The sequence below is a fragment of the Terrapene carolina genome, unplaced genomic scaffold (genome assembly GCF_002925995.2).
Source record: "Terrapene carolina triunguis isolate 2854851 unplaced genomic scaffold, T_m_triunguis-2.0 Scaffold433, whole genome shotgun sequence".
Lineage (NCBI taxonomy): Eukaryota > Metazoa > Chordata > Testudines > Emydidae > Terrapene > Terrapene triunguis.
Window position 1 is genome coordinate 80,899 of NW_020664784.1, and position 13,975 is coordinate 94,873.

Consider the following 13,975-nt stretch of genomic DNA (forward strand, 5'->3'; position numbering starts at 1 on the left):
GGCACCGCCCCACAGCGCCCCACTGTGACCTCGGGCCGGGCCCCGCTGCCTGGGCACCGCCCCACCCCACCCCACCCCACTGTGACCTTGGGCCAGGCCTTGCTGCCTGGGCACTGCCCCACAGGGTCATGGCGCCAGCCCTGATTGCTGGGGGGGAGAGCCCCCTGCTGCAACCCACCCTGCTGCCCACAGCTCAGCGCCCCCTAGTGCCACCCTGGGGTCCTCTCTGGGTCAGCCTTGGGGCTTGAAGTGGGATTTGGAACGATTCCCTCCAGTGCCTCGCACAAGTGGGGAATGATTCCCCTCCCCCCAGTGTCTCGCATGAGAGGGAAATGATTCCCTCCAGTGCCTTGCACGAGAGGGGAACGATTCCCCTTCTGCTGGGTGCCTCGCACGAGAGGGGAACACTTCCCCTCCACCCGGTGCCTCGCACAAGATGGGAACGATTATCCTCATCCCGGTGCCTCGCACGAGAGGGGAATTATTCCCTCCAGTGCCTTCCACGAGAGGGGAACGATTCCCCTCCCCCCGGTGCCTCGCACGAGAGGGGAACGATTCCCCTCCCCCCGGTGCCTCGCACGAGAGGGGAACATTCTCCTCCTCCTGGTGCCTCGCACGAGAGGGGGATGGGCCTCAGGTAGTCTTGGTCTCTTAATATTAGGACCCGTCCCTTTTTCACATCACCGTCTCTTGCTATTGGCTAGTTGGGCTGTCAGTCTCCTCTCAGTGCCCGCCTATCCGGCGTGATTCTTTCTCAGATTGGCCAGCTGGTCTGTCTTTCGCTACTCGCGTCTCCGGCCTCCCCTGAGGTGATTCGCGCTCTGATTGGCCAGCTGGGCTGTCATTCTCGCTTCACGGCCCTTACCGCCACCCGGAAGGGAGTCTCCCACTGATTGGCCAGTCAAGTCGTCACTCATATCGTGCACCGCATTCTACCGCATGTGATTGGCTGAGCCGCTGAAACAGCTCCGCCCCCCGCACCAGGCAGTTCACGCATTCAACTGTTGCCGCCGTGTGACTCAGGTGCCTGCGGAGTCGTGTTCTGATAGGCAGATGTACTGTCAATCGTACGAAGATCCCGCCTTTCCTAGTGTGATTGGCTGAATCAGGTGAGGCGTTCCCCACAGCTTCTGATCTGAATGGTTTGGAGCAAGCGAGCCTTGTGATTGGTCAATACTAGAACTCAAGCCCCGCCTGCTGGGGTATACACTGCCATTGGCTGAGGCGAGGCAAGAGGCCCAGTCCTTTCCCCGATGTGATTGGCTGAGCTCTTGATACGGCCCTCCTCCTGCTAGGTGGTTGGCTGAATTGTCCTAGATGCCCCGCCCCACGAAGGCCCTGTGATTGGGTGAGGCCAATGCAGAGGCCACGCCCCTTCAGAGCGGATTGGCTGCCGTGTAGCATTAGGCCCCTCCCTCCTAAAGCCCGATTGGCCGAGCGGAGAGGTCCGCGAGGCGCCACTGGCTGGTAACCCGCGAGCCCCGCCTCTGCCCGTTGATTGGCCCGGGCGGAGCTCCCAGCCCCGCCCCCTTGGCTGGGGCAGGCTCCCCCTCGCGGCCTCAGCCGGTCAGTCTGGCAGCGTCGGCCGCGGCGAGCGGAGCCCCCGGGTCCCGGGATGGCGGCGGGCGAGGCGGAGCCGGAGCTGCCCCCGCCCCCCTCGCCCGGCGGGCCCGCCACCGAGCGCGCCCTGGAGGAGGCGGCGGCCTCGGGCAGCCTGAGCCTGGCGGGGCGGCGGCTGCGGCTCTTCCCGGGCGGCGCGGCGCGGCGCTGGGACCTGAGCGACACCACCCAGGCCGGTGAGACCCCGCCCCTCGCGCCGGGCCCCGCCCCCTCCAACGGAACCCCTCGCGCCGGCCCCGCCCCCTGCAACGGGTCCCCTCGCTCCGGGCCCCCGCCCCCTCCAACGGAACCCCTCGCGCCGGCCCCGCCCCCTCCAACGGAACCCCTCGCGCCGGCCCCGCCCCCTCCAACGGAACCCCTCGCGCCGGCCTCGCCCCTTGTTCCTTTGCCTGGTTCCCCTCCCTTGCTTAGCCCCCTGTTCTGTGTGGAGACTCCCCCAGGCCCCGCCCCCATCGCGACAGGCCCCGCCCCTTTTACCACCTGTCATCATATCGCCCTGCCAGGCCACGCCCCCGTGCCTGGGCTGAGCCCCTGGGCGCCCCGGCCCCGCCCCCTCCCCCCCCCCCCCCCCCCCCCCCCCCCCCCCCCCCCCGTCTCTGCCCCCAGCCGCTCCTGGGCCCCTAGCAGCCCCGTTCCCTGCTGTGGGGTGCACTGCCCGGGCCGGGGCCCCCGCGCCGCCCGCCACAGCACCCTCGTCCCGTCGGTTCCTGCTGGGCCCAGAGCTGCCAGGACAATGCCGTTCTGATGGGCCGCGGGGGTCCGGACACACGGCCCTTTGTGCCCCAGTCACGGGCCTGTGCCCGGGTCTCTTTCACAGCAGGGGCCTGGCGTTCTTTGTCCCGGTCGCCGTCCCTTCGTCCTGGCTTTGCGAGAGTCGGGTCGGAATCTGCTACACGAGCGTCTCTCCTGCAAACAAAGAAAGTTGCAAACGTTGCGGCGTTGAGTCACCTGGAAGGGAAACGGCTCTGAAACGGGTGACTTCGTGGATCGTTTATGGGACTGGAGATGGGTATTACGGTCACCCCGAGATCGGGGCCCTATTGTGCAAATAGGAGGCAACCTACAGACAAGGCAAAGGGATTTTACAGATGGGGAAACCGAGGCAGGGCTGACATGACTTTCCCAAGATCATGCAGGAACTGAACTCCCAGGCCAGCCCCTTTTTCTTCCTGGGGGCACTCGCCTGGATGGGTTCAACTGAGCTGGATTTAAGATGTGTCGGATTTGGCGTGGGTGCTTTGTCAGGGCAGGGAGGATGACACCCGGCGACCGGTTTGTGGGGAGCGCCCCTTGCAGTCTCGCCACGCGAGTCCCTTGGTCCCAGATTTCACAGCACCCCGGTGATTTGCCCTCCTCTTTGTTTACGATACTCGTGCCAGGCTGCTTCCTGTACAGCTGCTTCGCACGAATCTCGCCCTGTTTGAGCTGACTTGCTAAGGGTTGTGCAGTTGCTGAGCCCTGATCCCCGGGGCTGGGGCCTGAGCAGGGGCGTAGCTGTTGGGTGTGGTCCCTCGGGGGGTGGCAGGAGCACCCAGGCCCGCAGAGGACCCACGTTCTGGGGAGCTCTGGGGGTGAGTGGTAAGGCTGGGTCCTGGGGACTTCCCCTTCAGTCACAGTGAGCAGATTTCCAACCCATTTTGTTACGTTCTGTTGGTACAGGTAACAGGTCAGTTGATGTAATGTTGGCCTGGTTCAGTGGAGTGGGAGCCAGTGGAGTGGGTTCTCCCCCTGGCTCTGGGAGGGGAGTGGGAGCTGGTGGGTTAGAGCGGGGGGGCTGGGAGCCAGGACTCCTGGGTTCCATTCCTAGCTTTGCCTTTGATCTGTTGGGTGATCTCAGCCCAGGCACTTCCGCTGGCTGTGGCGCTGCGTTCTCTGTCAAACAGAGAAGAAGTTGCTCTCTTCCCTTTTCCGAAGAGCTTTGCGGTGGGCAGATGATGACATGTGTCAACACTGCGTGTGGGGGGGCGGGGTGGGGTTTTTCTCTGTCCCTTTCGTTCGGTGCCTCCCGCAGCTCCCTGCCGGGTGGCACGCCTCCCTTCCCCCAGGCTGTTTCCTGTTCCTCGCGGGGGCTCTTGCTCATTTCTGACGGTGAAAGCAATATTTGGACTTGGGAGAATGCCATGGCAAACCCCCAAGCATAGGGGGCTGAGGGAGCCGGGGGCGGGGTACTTGCTGAAACTCCTAATTCACCTGGAGAAGATGGAGCAGGCTCCAGGCTAGGTTGGCGTAGGCGACGTCTGCCTCCAGAGGCCCCGCTCCGCCCTGGGACGGGAGCTCAGTTGGCGTAGGCCACGTCCCTGCTCCAGAGGCCCTGCTCTGCCGTGGGATGGGAGCTCAGTTGGTGTAGGCCACGTCCGTGCTCTAGAGGCCCCCCTCCGCCGTGGGACGGGCACTAGGTTGGCGTAGGCCACGTCCGCGCTCCAGAGGCCCTGCTCCGCCGTGGGACGGGAGCTGGGTTGGTGTAGGCCACGTCTCCGCTCCAGAGGCCCCGCTCCGCCGTGGGATGGGCACTAGGTTGGCGTAGGCCACGTCCGCGCTCCAGAGGTCCCGCTCCGCCATGGGACAGGAGCTAGGTTGCCCACAAAGACACCCTTGGAACGGGAGCCCTGAGAGAATTGGGCTCCTTTATCCTATCCGCTCTGATGGTGCCTTGTTCAGCGCGCTGGCTCGCGTCCCCCTCGTAAACCGGCGTGTGTTCCACGCAGACAGAAACCGGTTGGCACTGCCGTTTTGTTCCTCTTGTAACTCTGCCTCTCTCCGGGCCCAAGGCCTGTTGCCAAAACAACACTAAAGTCGCCTAGCTTTCTGTGCCGCCAATCCACCAGCTGTCACGGGCTGTAAGGCAAGGCCGGGGATTTCACGCTGCAAGTTTTTTATCCCAAGCTCTTAACGAGCTGTACTGGAAAACCCAGCGCTGCTTCAGACCTACCGAGAAAAGCACCGGCGGCGTAAAGGGGAACCAGGTCGGTTTAGGAGCCTATGAGTCGAAGGCGCCTTGGTTTATTTTCATCACAGGCTGTGTTTAAAGGTTTCTTTTCTCTGCTCACTGAGGGATGTTTTCATTCCTGTTTTTAGACTCCCCCCCCCGAAACGTTCCCAAGCCTGGAGCGGCGAGCTCAGTCCGGTTTTGCCTTTGTTCAGAGCAGCTGAGGGCTTAGCTTGGGGTGTGTCCGCACTGCAGGTGCCAGGGTGCTGGAGGTCGTGGGAGGAATGCCGTCGGGTCGCCGTTCCTCGGGCGGGGAAATGGGTAGTGCCTGAAAGGAGAGGCCAGGCCCTGGTGAGCTTTCTCTCACGTCACAGTTCACAAGTGACTGCAATGTAATCTAGGCCCTACCGTGTAAATTGCTTCCTTCTGCCTCCGCTGTCCAATCTGGGAAGGAGCTAGGACGAACAGCCCCGGTCATCCCGCTCCCTGTGTGGGGCAGTGACAGCGCCCTGGCCGAACCTGGTTTGCGAACGGCGGGGGGGTCTATACAGTCACGACTGGGGTGGAGAAGGTGACGAGAGAAGTGTTATTTAGCCCCACACAACACACAAACCAGGGGTCACCCACCGAAGGAATGGGCAGCAGGGTCCATACAAATAAGAGGAGAGGGATTTTGTGCTACCCTTAGCTGTATGTCCATGATAAGCGCACAGCTAACCTGCGGAACTCCTTGCCAGGGGATGTTGCGAAGGCCAAAAGTGTAAGTGGGCGCAAAAGAGAACAGTTCTCAGGCCTGCTGCCCATACACAGCGTGGTCTGCTGGCTGCCCTGCCTGCACGGGGAGGCCAATCTGTCCGAAGTCGCCGCTGGCTCTGGAGTGGCTAGAGCAGGCGCTTGACGCAGGGGGGCAGAACTGGGTGTTGGGGGGTGCTTCTGTCAGTGGGGTCAGGGACACGCAGCATCCCTAGCTGTCATCCTCGTCAGTTAAAGGCTGGTCGGCTCCCTGCTGTGAACCCCAGACAGCTGGGGCTGTCGCCCTGGGGTGGGTGGAGGGCTCCCCGCCCTGGCTCTCAGCCCCCCACACTGCCCCTCTTCTGTCTGTGCTAGTGCTCCTGGTGAGGACACGCACCCGTGACAGAAGGAGGGCAGCGTGGACACTAAAAACCGCTGTAAGTCGAGCTAAATTTGTAGTGTAGACGTGCCCCTAGACTCGGGAAGTGGCACCGCCCTACGGTTACCAGCGGCTGACTTCTGTCCGCGATCTCCTGCGGCGGACGGGCCACCACTGAAATGCAGCCACCTCTGGGGTGAAGCGCAAGCCCCTGAGCGCTTTCAGACCCGCTCCCACATGGGGAAACCCATGGATCCAGCTTGGCCGGGTGACCGCAGATCTGGCCCACTGTCCGGGTTTCGGTGCTGCCGTGGAGACCGCTAACCCCTGTGGTTAACGCGTGTGGCCCCGGTAACCAGTGTGGGGGTCACCCGCCCTCCCGTCTCGCCCTGAGCCCGCAGTTAGCTCGGTGGCAGCCCTGAGGCACGGGGGCTGTGTCTGCCTTAGCTACGTCTCTCCCCACCGACGCTCTAATGTGTTGATCCTCCTGGGAGGCAGGGAGGGCCTATGATCCCCATTGCACAGATGGGGAAACTGAGGCACGGAAAAGCAGCCTGACTCGCCCAAGGTCACCCAGGGAGTCTGCTGGAGCAAGGGGATTCCTACATTGGTGTCTCAGGCTAACGTCCTCACTTAGCGACATACATCGGGGGACACTGAGGCACAAAGGGGCGTGACTTCCCTAAGGCTACAATGTTCTCCCCGACATCCCCTTGCTGTCCCCCGAATCGCAGGGGGATCCCGTGTAGGGCATGGCCGGCTCCCAGATGGGTGTGTTGCCAGCTGGAAAGCTGCCAGCCCCTGCCCTCGGCTGCGTTTTGGGGGGCCCTGCCAGGACAGCCTCAGTCCTGGCTGCGACCCAGACCCCCTCCGCTGCTCAGCAGCGTGTGAGTCAATTGTCTGCTGACTCCGGCTTTTCCTTCAGCTGAGCTGTGAGCAAACCCGGCTCCAGATCACGTGCCCAGAGCGCGGGTGAGGGACTGGGCTGTGATCTCCTAGCGTGCCTGGGCGAGGCGCCCTCTAGGAGCAAGATAAGGCTCCAACGTGCTCCATCCTCTGTCTCTGCTGCGACTGGAGCGCTAGACCCCGAGCCCTCACCGTGGGGCACGAAACAGCATCTCCCCTGTGCTACTGCTCAGTCCTCAGGACTGGCTCTGGTTCCGTCTGGCCACGGGGCTGGCACCTGTTTCTGTAGGAGCCAAGAGCCCCACCCCCAGCAAAGCATCCCCCCCTCAGAGAGGGGACATATCCGTTTACAGATGGGGGAAACTGAGTCACGGATTTTCTGCGTGGCCTTGGGCAAGTCACTTCATCTGTACTTGTGTGGCGGGAGCGCCTGTCGAGTCCCGGGACCCCCGGCGCTAGGCCCTGCACAAACTCCGAACGCAGAGACCGGCCTTCCTCTATTTCCCATCTTCGAGGGCCTGAACCACAAGGGTAGCCACGCTCCCATCTCCGTTCCCGGGCTGTGTCTCCGAACCCTGCCATACCCCTGCCACTGGAGGGCTGGCTGGGCTGACTGCGTTCAGCTCTGACCCGCCGGGCAGGATTTCAAAGGCTGCTCCAGCCCTGGGTGGTTAATGGCACTTGCTGCAGTCTGATCTGTTAGTGCCTAGACTCCCGGTGCCATCTTGCATGCTCGTACCTGCACAGGGAGGAAATTAACCAATTAACCAAGGGAGCAAACTCCCAACGGAAGTGGCAAATTCTCCATCCCTGGACGGTGTCCAACCTGGGAGATGTGGTCGCCCAGCACAAGCGACTGGGCTCCATACAGGGGGAGCTGGGGGGAAGTATTGTAATGGCCTGTAACATACCAGAGGTCACTCGATGGTTCTTTCTGGCCATAACCTGGTTTCGATTGTTATCGGTCAACGTCGATTTCCCCGGACACGCCCACACGGCCAGAAATATATTCCAGCCTCAACTGAAATGTACAGGTAGGCAAAGGAAGAAAACTGCGACTTGAGAACTTACTAGTTGAAATCCAGGGCTCTGGACTTTGGAAGTAGGCTTAGGCAACGAAGAGCAGACGGGGGTCTGATGCGGGGATCTCCGGCTGTTTGCTTTGTGTATTTTGACCTGTCCCACTGAGACTTTGTTTTGCTGCTTTGACGTTGTCACTTTGTAAATCTCAGCAGCTACATCATTCAGTGATTGTCGAATGAACCCAACGTGATGGTGTGCAGCTGTGAACGTTTAAATTGGAAACCGGGGGGGGGTGGGGAAAGAGGCGGGACCCCCCAGCCAGTGACCAATGTGACGGGCCTGTTGATCGCATGATTTGTGGGCTGGGATCAGCTGGAAGAGGGGAGCGGGAAGATCAAGGTTGGCCAGAGGGGTGGCGTGGACGGCTGATCGGCCAGTCCTGGCAGAGGAGGAGAAAGCTCTGGCGGGGGAAGACGGAGAGTCTGCTCCCAACGCAGGGTTTGGGGCGTAGTCGGCACTTCTGGAGGCGCTGCCCGACCCCTCTGGCCGAGCGCACATGGGCTGGGGTACTTGTCTCCTGGCCTTTGGAGGGGCTCGCCGGAGGCTCGGCCATCCACCAGGCTCTCTGTCAGGCAGGAACCGCTCCGTGTCGTCCCCAGGCCTCGCTCTGATGCTCCAGTGTTGGGTCGAGCTAATAAAGCATTTCCTATTGCTGCTTCCGTCAGTTTCCCCTGGGCAGAGGATGAGCAGCTGACCCTGGCCCATTAGAGTCCGACCTCCTGCCTAGCCCAGGCCGGAGAGTTCACCCCGGTCCCCCATACCGAGCCCCACACCTTGGGCTGGCCTGGAACATCTCCTAGAAAGGCTCCGGCCTGCCTCACAAGAGATGGAGACTCCCCCTCTGCCCTGGGCAGCTCGGGCCAACGGCGAGTCACCTACGCCCTGGGGAAAAACCGGTGCCTCGTTTCCCCTTGGAACGGGTCTGGGTTTAGCTCCAGCCGCTGGGCCATGGCCTGCCTTTCTCTGCTGGATCAAAGAGCCCTGTGTGCCCGGGATTCTCTCCCCGTAACATCCTGCTGCCGGAGCGGCATGTTCCCGCTGGAACGTGTGCCCGTGTGTTCCCAGCAGCTCAGCCCGGCTGTGGTGTCGTTGGGCGTGGAAGGGGAACTCGGCAGCCGTGCGCAACGCGCGCCGTCCTCGGTCCGGCCGGGTGATGCAACCTTGTGTTTATCTTGGGGGGCGGGCGAGGCCTTCGGATGGTGCCGCAGGAGGAGCCAGAGCGGGGCCGGGTTAGTTCCCTATAAATACGTCAAGGGGACAACCCCTGAGAGGGCCAGGAGCCAACGGGCGCCGTGGGCCCCAGGATGGGCCAGGGATCGCTGGAGATGAGGACAAGGGTTCGGTCTGGCCCAGCCCCTCAGCAGGGCATGTTGGGGCTAAGAACCGAACTGGTTCGAAGCTGGGGCTTGCTCACCATATGGACAGGATTGGCTGCTTTCAACCCAATCTCGCTAGCCCGGGGTAACTCCCCTCGCCCAGTGTGGACGCTGTCCTGGGGCAGGGGGTTGAGCTGATGTGACCAGGAGAAGCGTCCCCACCGGGTAAATCTGGCTCTGTGGGCCAGCCGGGACTCTGGTGGGTGGGCTTTGAGATCCCTTCCAGGCCTACATTTCTGTGATCTAACGGTCCCCTATGGCGGGGCAGGGTCCTCCCTGAGGGGGGCGCATTGAGGGGATTTGGGCTCCCCCCCCGTGTGCCGTCTGGGTTTGGATCCGTCCCCCTGATGCGCGAAGGAGGAAGCGGGCACTGGCAGGGGCAGGAGGTGCTGGAGCCTGCAGCAGCGCAGTGCGCCCAGAGAACGCTGCCGGCTCGAAAGCCACATCCTGCCGGCTGCTCGGAAACGAGAATTGCCACAGCTGCCTCCATGCGAGGCTGGCGCAGCCTGGCCACGCCTTGCCTGGCCTCCCCAACGGCCCGGCTGAGAATGCCATGCGCCGCCCCCCTCGGCCCAGTGCTCCTGTCCGCGCTTGGTCGCCTGTTCCAGGGGACGGGCGCTACGGACGATGACCGGCCACCCCAGGCCTGCTGATGTCCTACCAAAATCCGCAAAGAATAGACCAGACTCATGGCACCGATTTCTCCTCCTAATGCCTCCCTGGGCCCTGGTTCTGCCATACCTTTTGCCCTAAATCTCCTTGTAATCAGCTTAATTGGACACACAGACCAGTTGGCATCCCCCCGTCTTCTCTAGGCCAACGCGCTCGGTGCTTTTCCCTGTTTTCGGGGCTCTCCAGTTCGGCCGTCGTCCTCGGGGCAAAGGCAGATGGAGCTACCCGGCGCGTTACGCCGCCGGAGGCCCAGCCAGCATGAAAGGAGGTGGCCGCACACAATGCAGCCTTTCTTTTCCACCAAACAACGGGCTATTAAGAGGCGGGAGAGGGAGGCCAGTGTTGTTTGTAGGCCTAAGACAAGCCAACTCCTCTAAGCTTAGAGCCCGGAGGAATGACCAGCTCTTCAGAGCCGCCCTGCGGGCAGCGAGGCAGGCCTGGGAATGAAAGAATTTGCAACGGTGCCCGGACGTTCTCCTCCGAGATCCCGGCGTTCCTCCCACCTACTGCAGCGGGCGACAGCAAATCCTCGGTGACTGTTTGGAGTGGCCTTGTCTGCCACAAGAGAAATGCCGAATTCCCAGAGTTTAGCCCAGCTGCCGTGACCACCTGTTTTACCCAGGCTGGAAAATTCTCCCCAGTTCCCCTGGCCAGGAGAGCGTCTGTTCTTGGCTGTGGGGAACCCTGGAATCCAGTGCCCGGATCCCCAAGGGTGCCGAGATCATCTTCCCGAGCCTGTCGTGCTGAGGGAGACCCCTGCTCTCCGGAGTCCTCGGCCAGTGCCCTCGCCACGTTTCCCAAGGACCCGGCGCCGTCTTTGAGAGGAAGCTGCCATCGTATCGCAAGCCGGCACCGGGCCCAGCTTCGCCGCCGGCCCTTCCCAGAGCTCCGACACGTGCGAGGGGGCTGGGAAATGAGCTCTGGCCGGTGCATTGGGTATCAGGTCGTGGGAGGAATCGGAGCCTGCCTCTCTCCCCCAGAGGGCGGTTATGAACCCCGGGGAGAGAGGTGCACAGAGAGGGGAAACTGAGGCACGGGGGTGTAGGGACTTGCTTGGCGCGGGGAATATAACCCAGAGTCGTGACCAAGCCAGGCCCTTGACTCGGGAGGGCGGCTGGGTGGCTCCCTCCCCCCGCGCGGAGAGAGCTTGGCCGGGCACGTGTACAGCGTGTTGAACCCCTGCCAGGGCCTGGCTTGTAACAGGAAATGAGACTGGGATCATCCTCCGGGTCTGCCCCCTGCCTCGGAGCCCGCCCCCGGCGCAGCTCAGCACTTCGAGTCGCGTCACTTGGACTCCTTGAGGAGGGGAAACCGAGGCACGGGGTCGCTGCTTGAGGCCGCAGTAGAGCTAAAGAGATTCCCCTGCTCTCACTACTCTGTCGTGCTGCCTTCTACCTGCCTCACAGGCTCCAGAAAAAGGGGCCCGTCCTCGGGCCGGTCTTTGGGCAAACCCGGTGGGCCGGCGGTGTGACAAACTGGGACTGTTCTTAATGTGGTCTTTGAATGCTGAGTGGGGAGTGTTGGCTGGGAAGGTTGCAGGGGAGTGTAGCTAGGATGGTCTGCATTGTGGGATGGGAGACTGGCCGAGGGAAGATACCTGAGCATGTAACATGAGAACCCAGGAAGGGGTTAGAGACCAGGTGACACCTTTGCCGGGGAGACTGAACAAAGGAGGGGCGGGGGAAGGCTGCTGGAGGGTTTTGGTTTCAGTTTCCTGTTTTGGGCTGGGTGGTGCAATGCAGGGAACCCTAAGCTGGGGTCTAAGCTCCCTGAACCCCTCAGAAGGACTTGATTGCGGGGTCCTGGTTGTACCTACAAGCCCTGCTGTAGACTGTGTTCGTATTGTCCAATAAACCCTCCGTTTTACTGGCTGGCTGAGTGTCCTGGTGAATCCCAGGAAGAGGGGTGCCGGGCCCTGACTCCCCCCCACTCCGTGACAGGCGGCTCTTACGGGAGCAGCGGGAATTCAATCTGTGGCTATTTTTAGGTGGGTCAGAAGCGCGGGGTGGGGGGCGCAGGGGAGGTGTCACTTCAAACGCAGAACACCCCCCCTTACTCCCCCCCCGTCTCAGCTGTTCGCCTGGCCAGTCTGGCCTGGAACCAGCCGCTTTAACTGTTTGTTCTCCCCTTGCGTGGGGCTCCGGCAGACGGGGGGCCCCTCTGAGTGAGAGACTCTGGGGGTGGGGAATCCGGCCCCTGCCTTCCCAGCAGCCAGGAGGGGCCTGCACTTGCCGGCGGGTTATTTGTGGCCCAGTAGAATGTCTCACCTGCGGCTCCCCCCGAGTGGAATGCGGAGGGAGCTGCCCCCGTCAGCCGAGAAGGGGAACATCTGCTTTGTATTTTTAGCCGGAGGCTGACGTTTCCGCCGATCCGGCCCTGCTGCCTCCCCCCGGGTGTCTTCAGTCGGACAATGTCGCCTGTACGACCCATGGCCCGTGGCTGGAGGAGCTCCGTGGCGGTTTGCCCCCTGCTGCTCTTCGTGGGGGGGGGCTGGTCCACACCCTCCCTCATCTGCTGGTTCACAGCCTCCCTCGGTCCCTGGCCTCCTCCCAGGCCAGCGACATCCTAGCCACAGTGAGCAATCCCAGGCCCTCTCGGCCTCCGTCCGTCTGCCCAGTTCGGAGTCCCCTCGGGAGCTATCCGCTCGCCATCCCCTGGTCGGCCTCAGGGCCCTTCCCTGCACCTGGGGCTCGCCGGTCACGGGCTCCTCTCTGAATTCACCTAGTCGCTTCCTCCGCCGCTGGCCGCCTAGCAAACGTGCCGGCCGCGAGCTGGGAGGCTGGGCTTGCTCCGGTCCATCCCAAGCTGTGCAGGAGCAGGCCTGGGAGACCCTCCCCCAAAGGGGTCACTTGGGAAGCTGGGGGGCGTTGTTAATACCCAAGGGAGTGGGGCGTCTGACGAAATCCCCCACGCCTGCCACGCCCACTTGTTCTGTGCCCAAGAAGCCTGGTCTCTCATGACTCCTCCGCCACACCTGGTCTGCAGCTGATCGCTTAGCCCTTGTGTCTGCAAACAGGGACACCCTGCCCACGGAGCTTAGCTCTGACTTCCCATGGGCGGGGCCTTCCTTGTCCCCAATCATCTGTACTCCAAAAGGGGGCTTAATTGCACCTGAGAGGGAGCGCTTGGTATGCACCCAGGAGAGGAAAGGTGGTCCTGCAGGTAGGGGGCTGGCTGGATTTCAGTGGGGCCTGTTCCCCCCCCCCCCCCCCCCCCAAAAAAAAAACCTTTTTTTTTTTATTCCTCCCCCCCCCCCCCCCCATTTTTATCAACTTTAAAATTTCCAGAATTGCGGGAAATTGTGAGGGGTCTCGGGTCAGATAATACTGTTTTCACGGCAGTAGACGCCGATTCCAAAAGCTACAACGCGAGCCGTCGGCATCGACCGGCAAAACAGACGCAGGCACTAGCCTGCCGTCGGATGCCAGCAAACCCTCCAGCGGCGCGTGGCTCGGATCTTTAGCTGCGGCGGTGAAATTGGGGTTTACCAGTAAAAACCGAACCCTTCCGAGCCAGGGGGTGTTTTAGCCATTCTGGCAGAACTCCCCATCTGGACGCCAGTTCTGGAGATAGGTGCCCGGGGAGGCTGCAGATCCAGGAGCTATTCTGGGACGAAATCACGTACTTTGGTAGAGAGGATCCCTCGGGGGGGTCGGTTTCCTCGGCCAAGTCTTTAGATCTGTCGAGGAGTTTCAAGTGCAGGCCGCCTCCGCTTCCTGCCTCGCACGGGAGCGGCAGCTGTGGCCCGACGGCTGCGTGTTTACACAGTCTGCCAGAGTGCTGGCGCGGCCGGTGCTCCCGCTGCCGGGCTGGGGCGTCCCCAGACGGCTCCATGCTCTGGAGATGGAAGGAGAACCCCGGGGGGGCGTAGCTCACAGGATCCTGCTCTCCATAAATGAAGGGGAATTGTTTGCTCTCTCAGCCCCTGGTCTCCGTATCTGTGCAGCCTCACGGGGTCCCTTTGCCGCACCCTCGCAGGGATCCAGCCAGGGCACGTGGCCCTTGGGGCGGCGTTCCAGCTGCCGGCTGCGTTCCGTCCCTGCATTTCCTCCTCCTTGGGATCCCCGCGTTTCTCAGGCACTCAGCTGGAGAGCCCGGAAAGAGAGTGCTTTGTTTTCCCACCCAACCTCGGGCAGGGGCCTGTCTCTCGCCGTGTGTCTGGGCAGCGCCTGGCACGATGGGGCCCTGATCCCAGCTGGGGCAGGGTCTGTCTCTCGCCGTGTGTCTGGGCAGCGCCTGGCACGACGGGCCCTGATCTCAGCTGGGGCAGGGTCTGTCTCT

At 62.4% G+C, this 13,975-nt stretch overlaps 1 protein-coding gene across 1 annotated transcript in view; it reads left to right on the plus strand.

Moving 5' to 3' along the window:
* The first annotated feature begins 1,615 nt into the window (after positions 1-1,615).
* The window catches only part of LRCH4 (leucine rich repeats and calponin homology domain containing 4), a 20,899-nt gene continuing 8,539 nt past the window's right edge, over positions 1,616-13,975 (plus strand). Inside the window, exon 1 of the mRNA XM_026658371.2 lies at positions 1,616-1,796. Within this exon, the coding sequence (XP_026514156.2) occupies positions 1,616-1,796 (181 nt within the window). The remainder of the gene's footprint in view (positions 1,797-13,975) is intronic.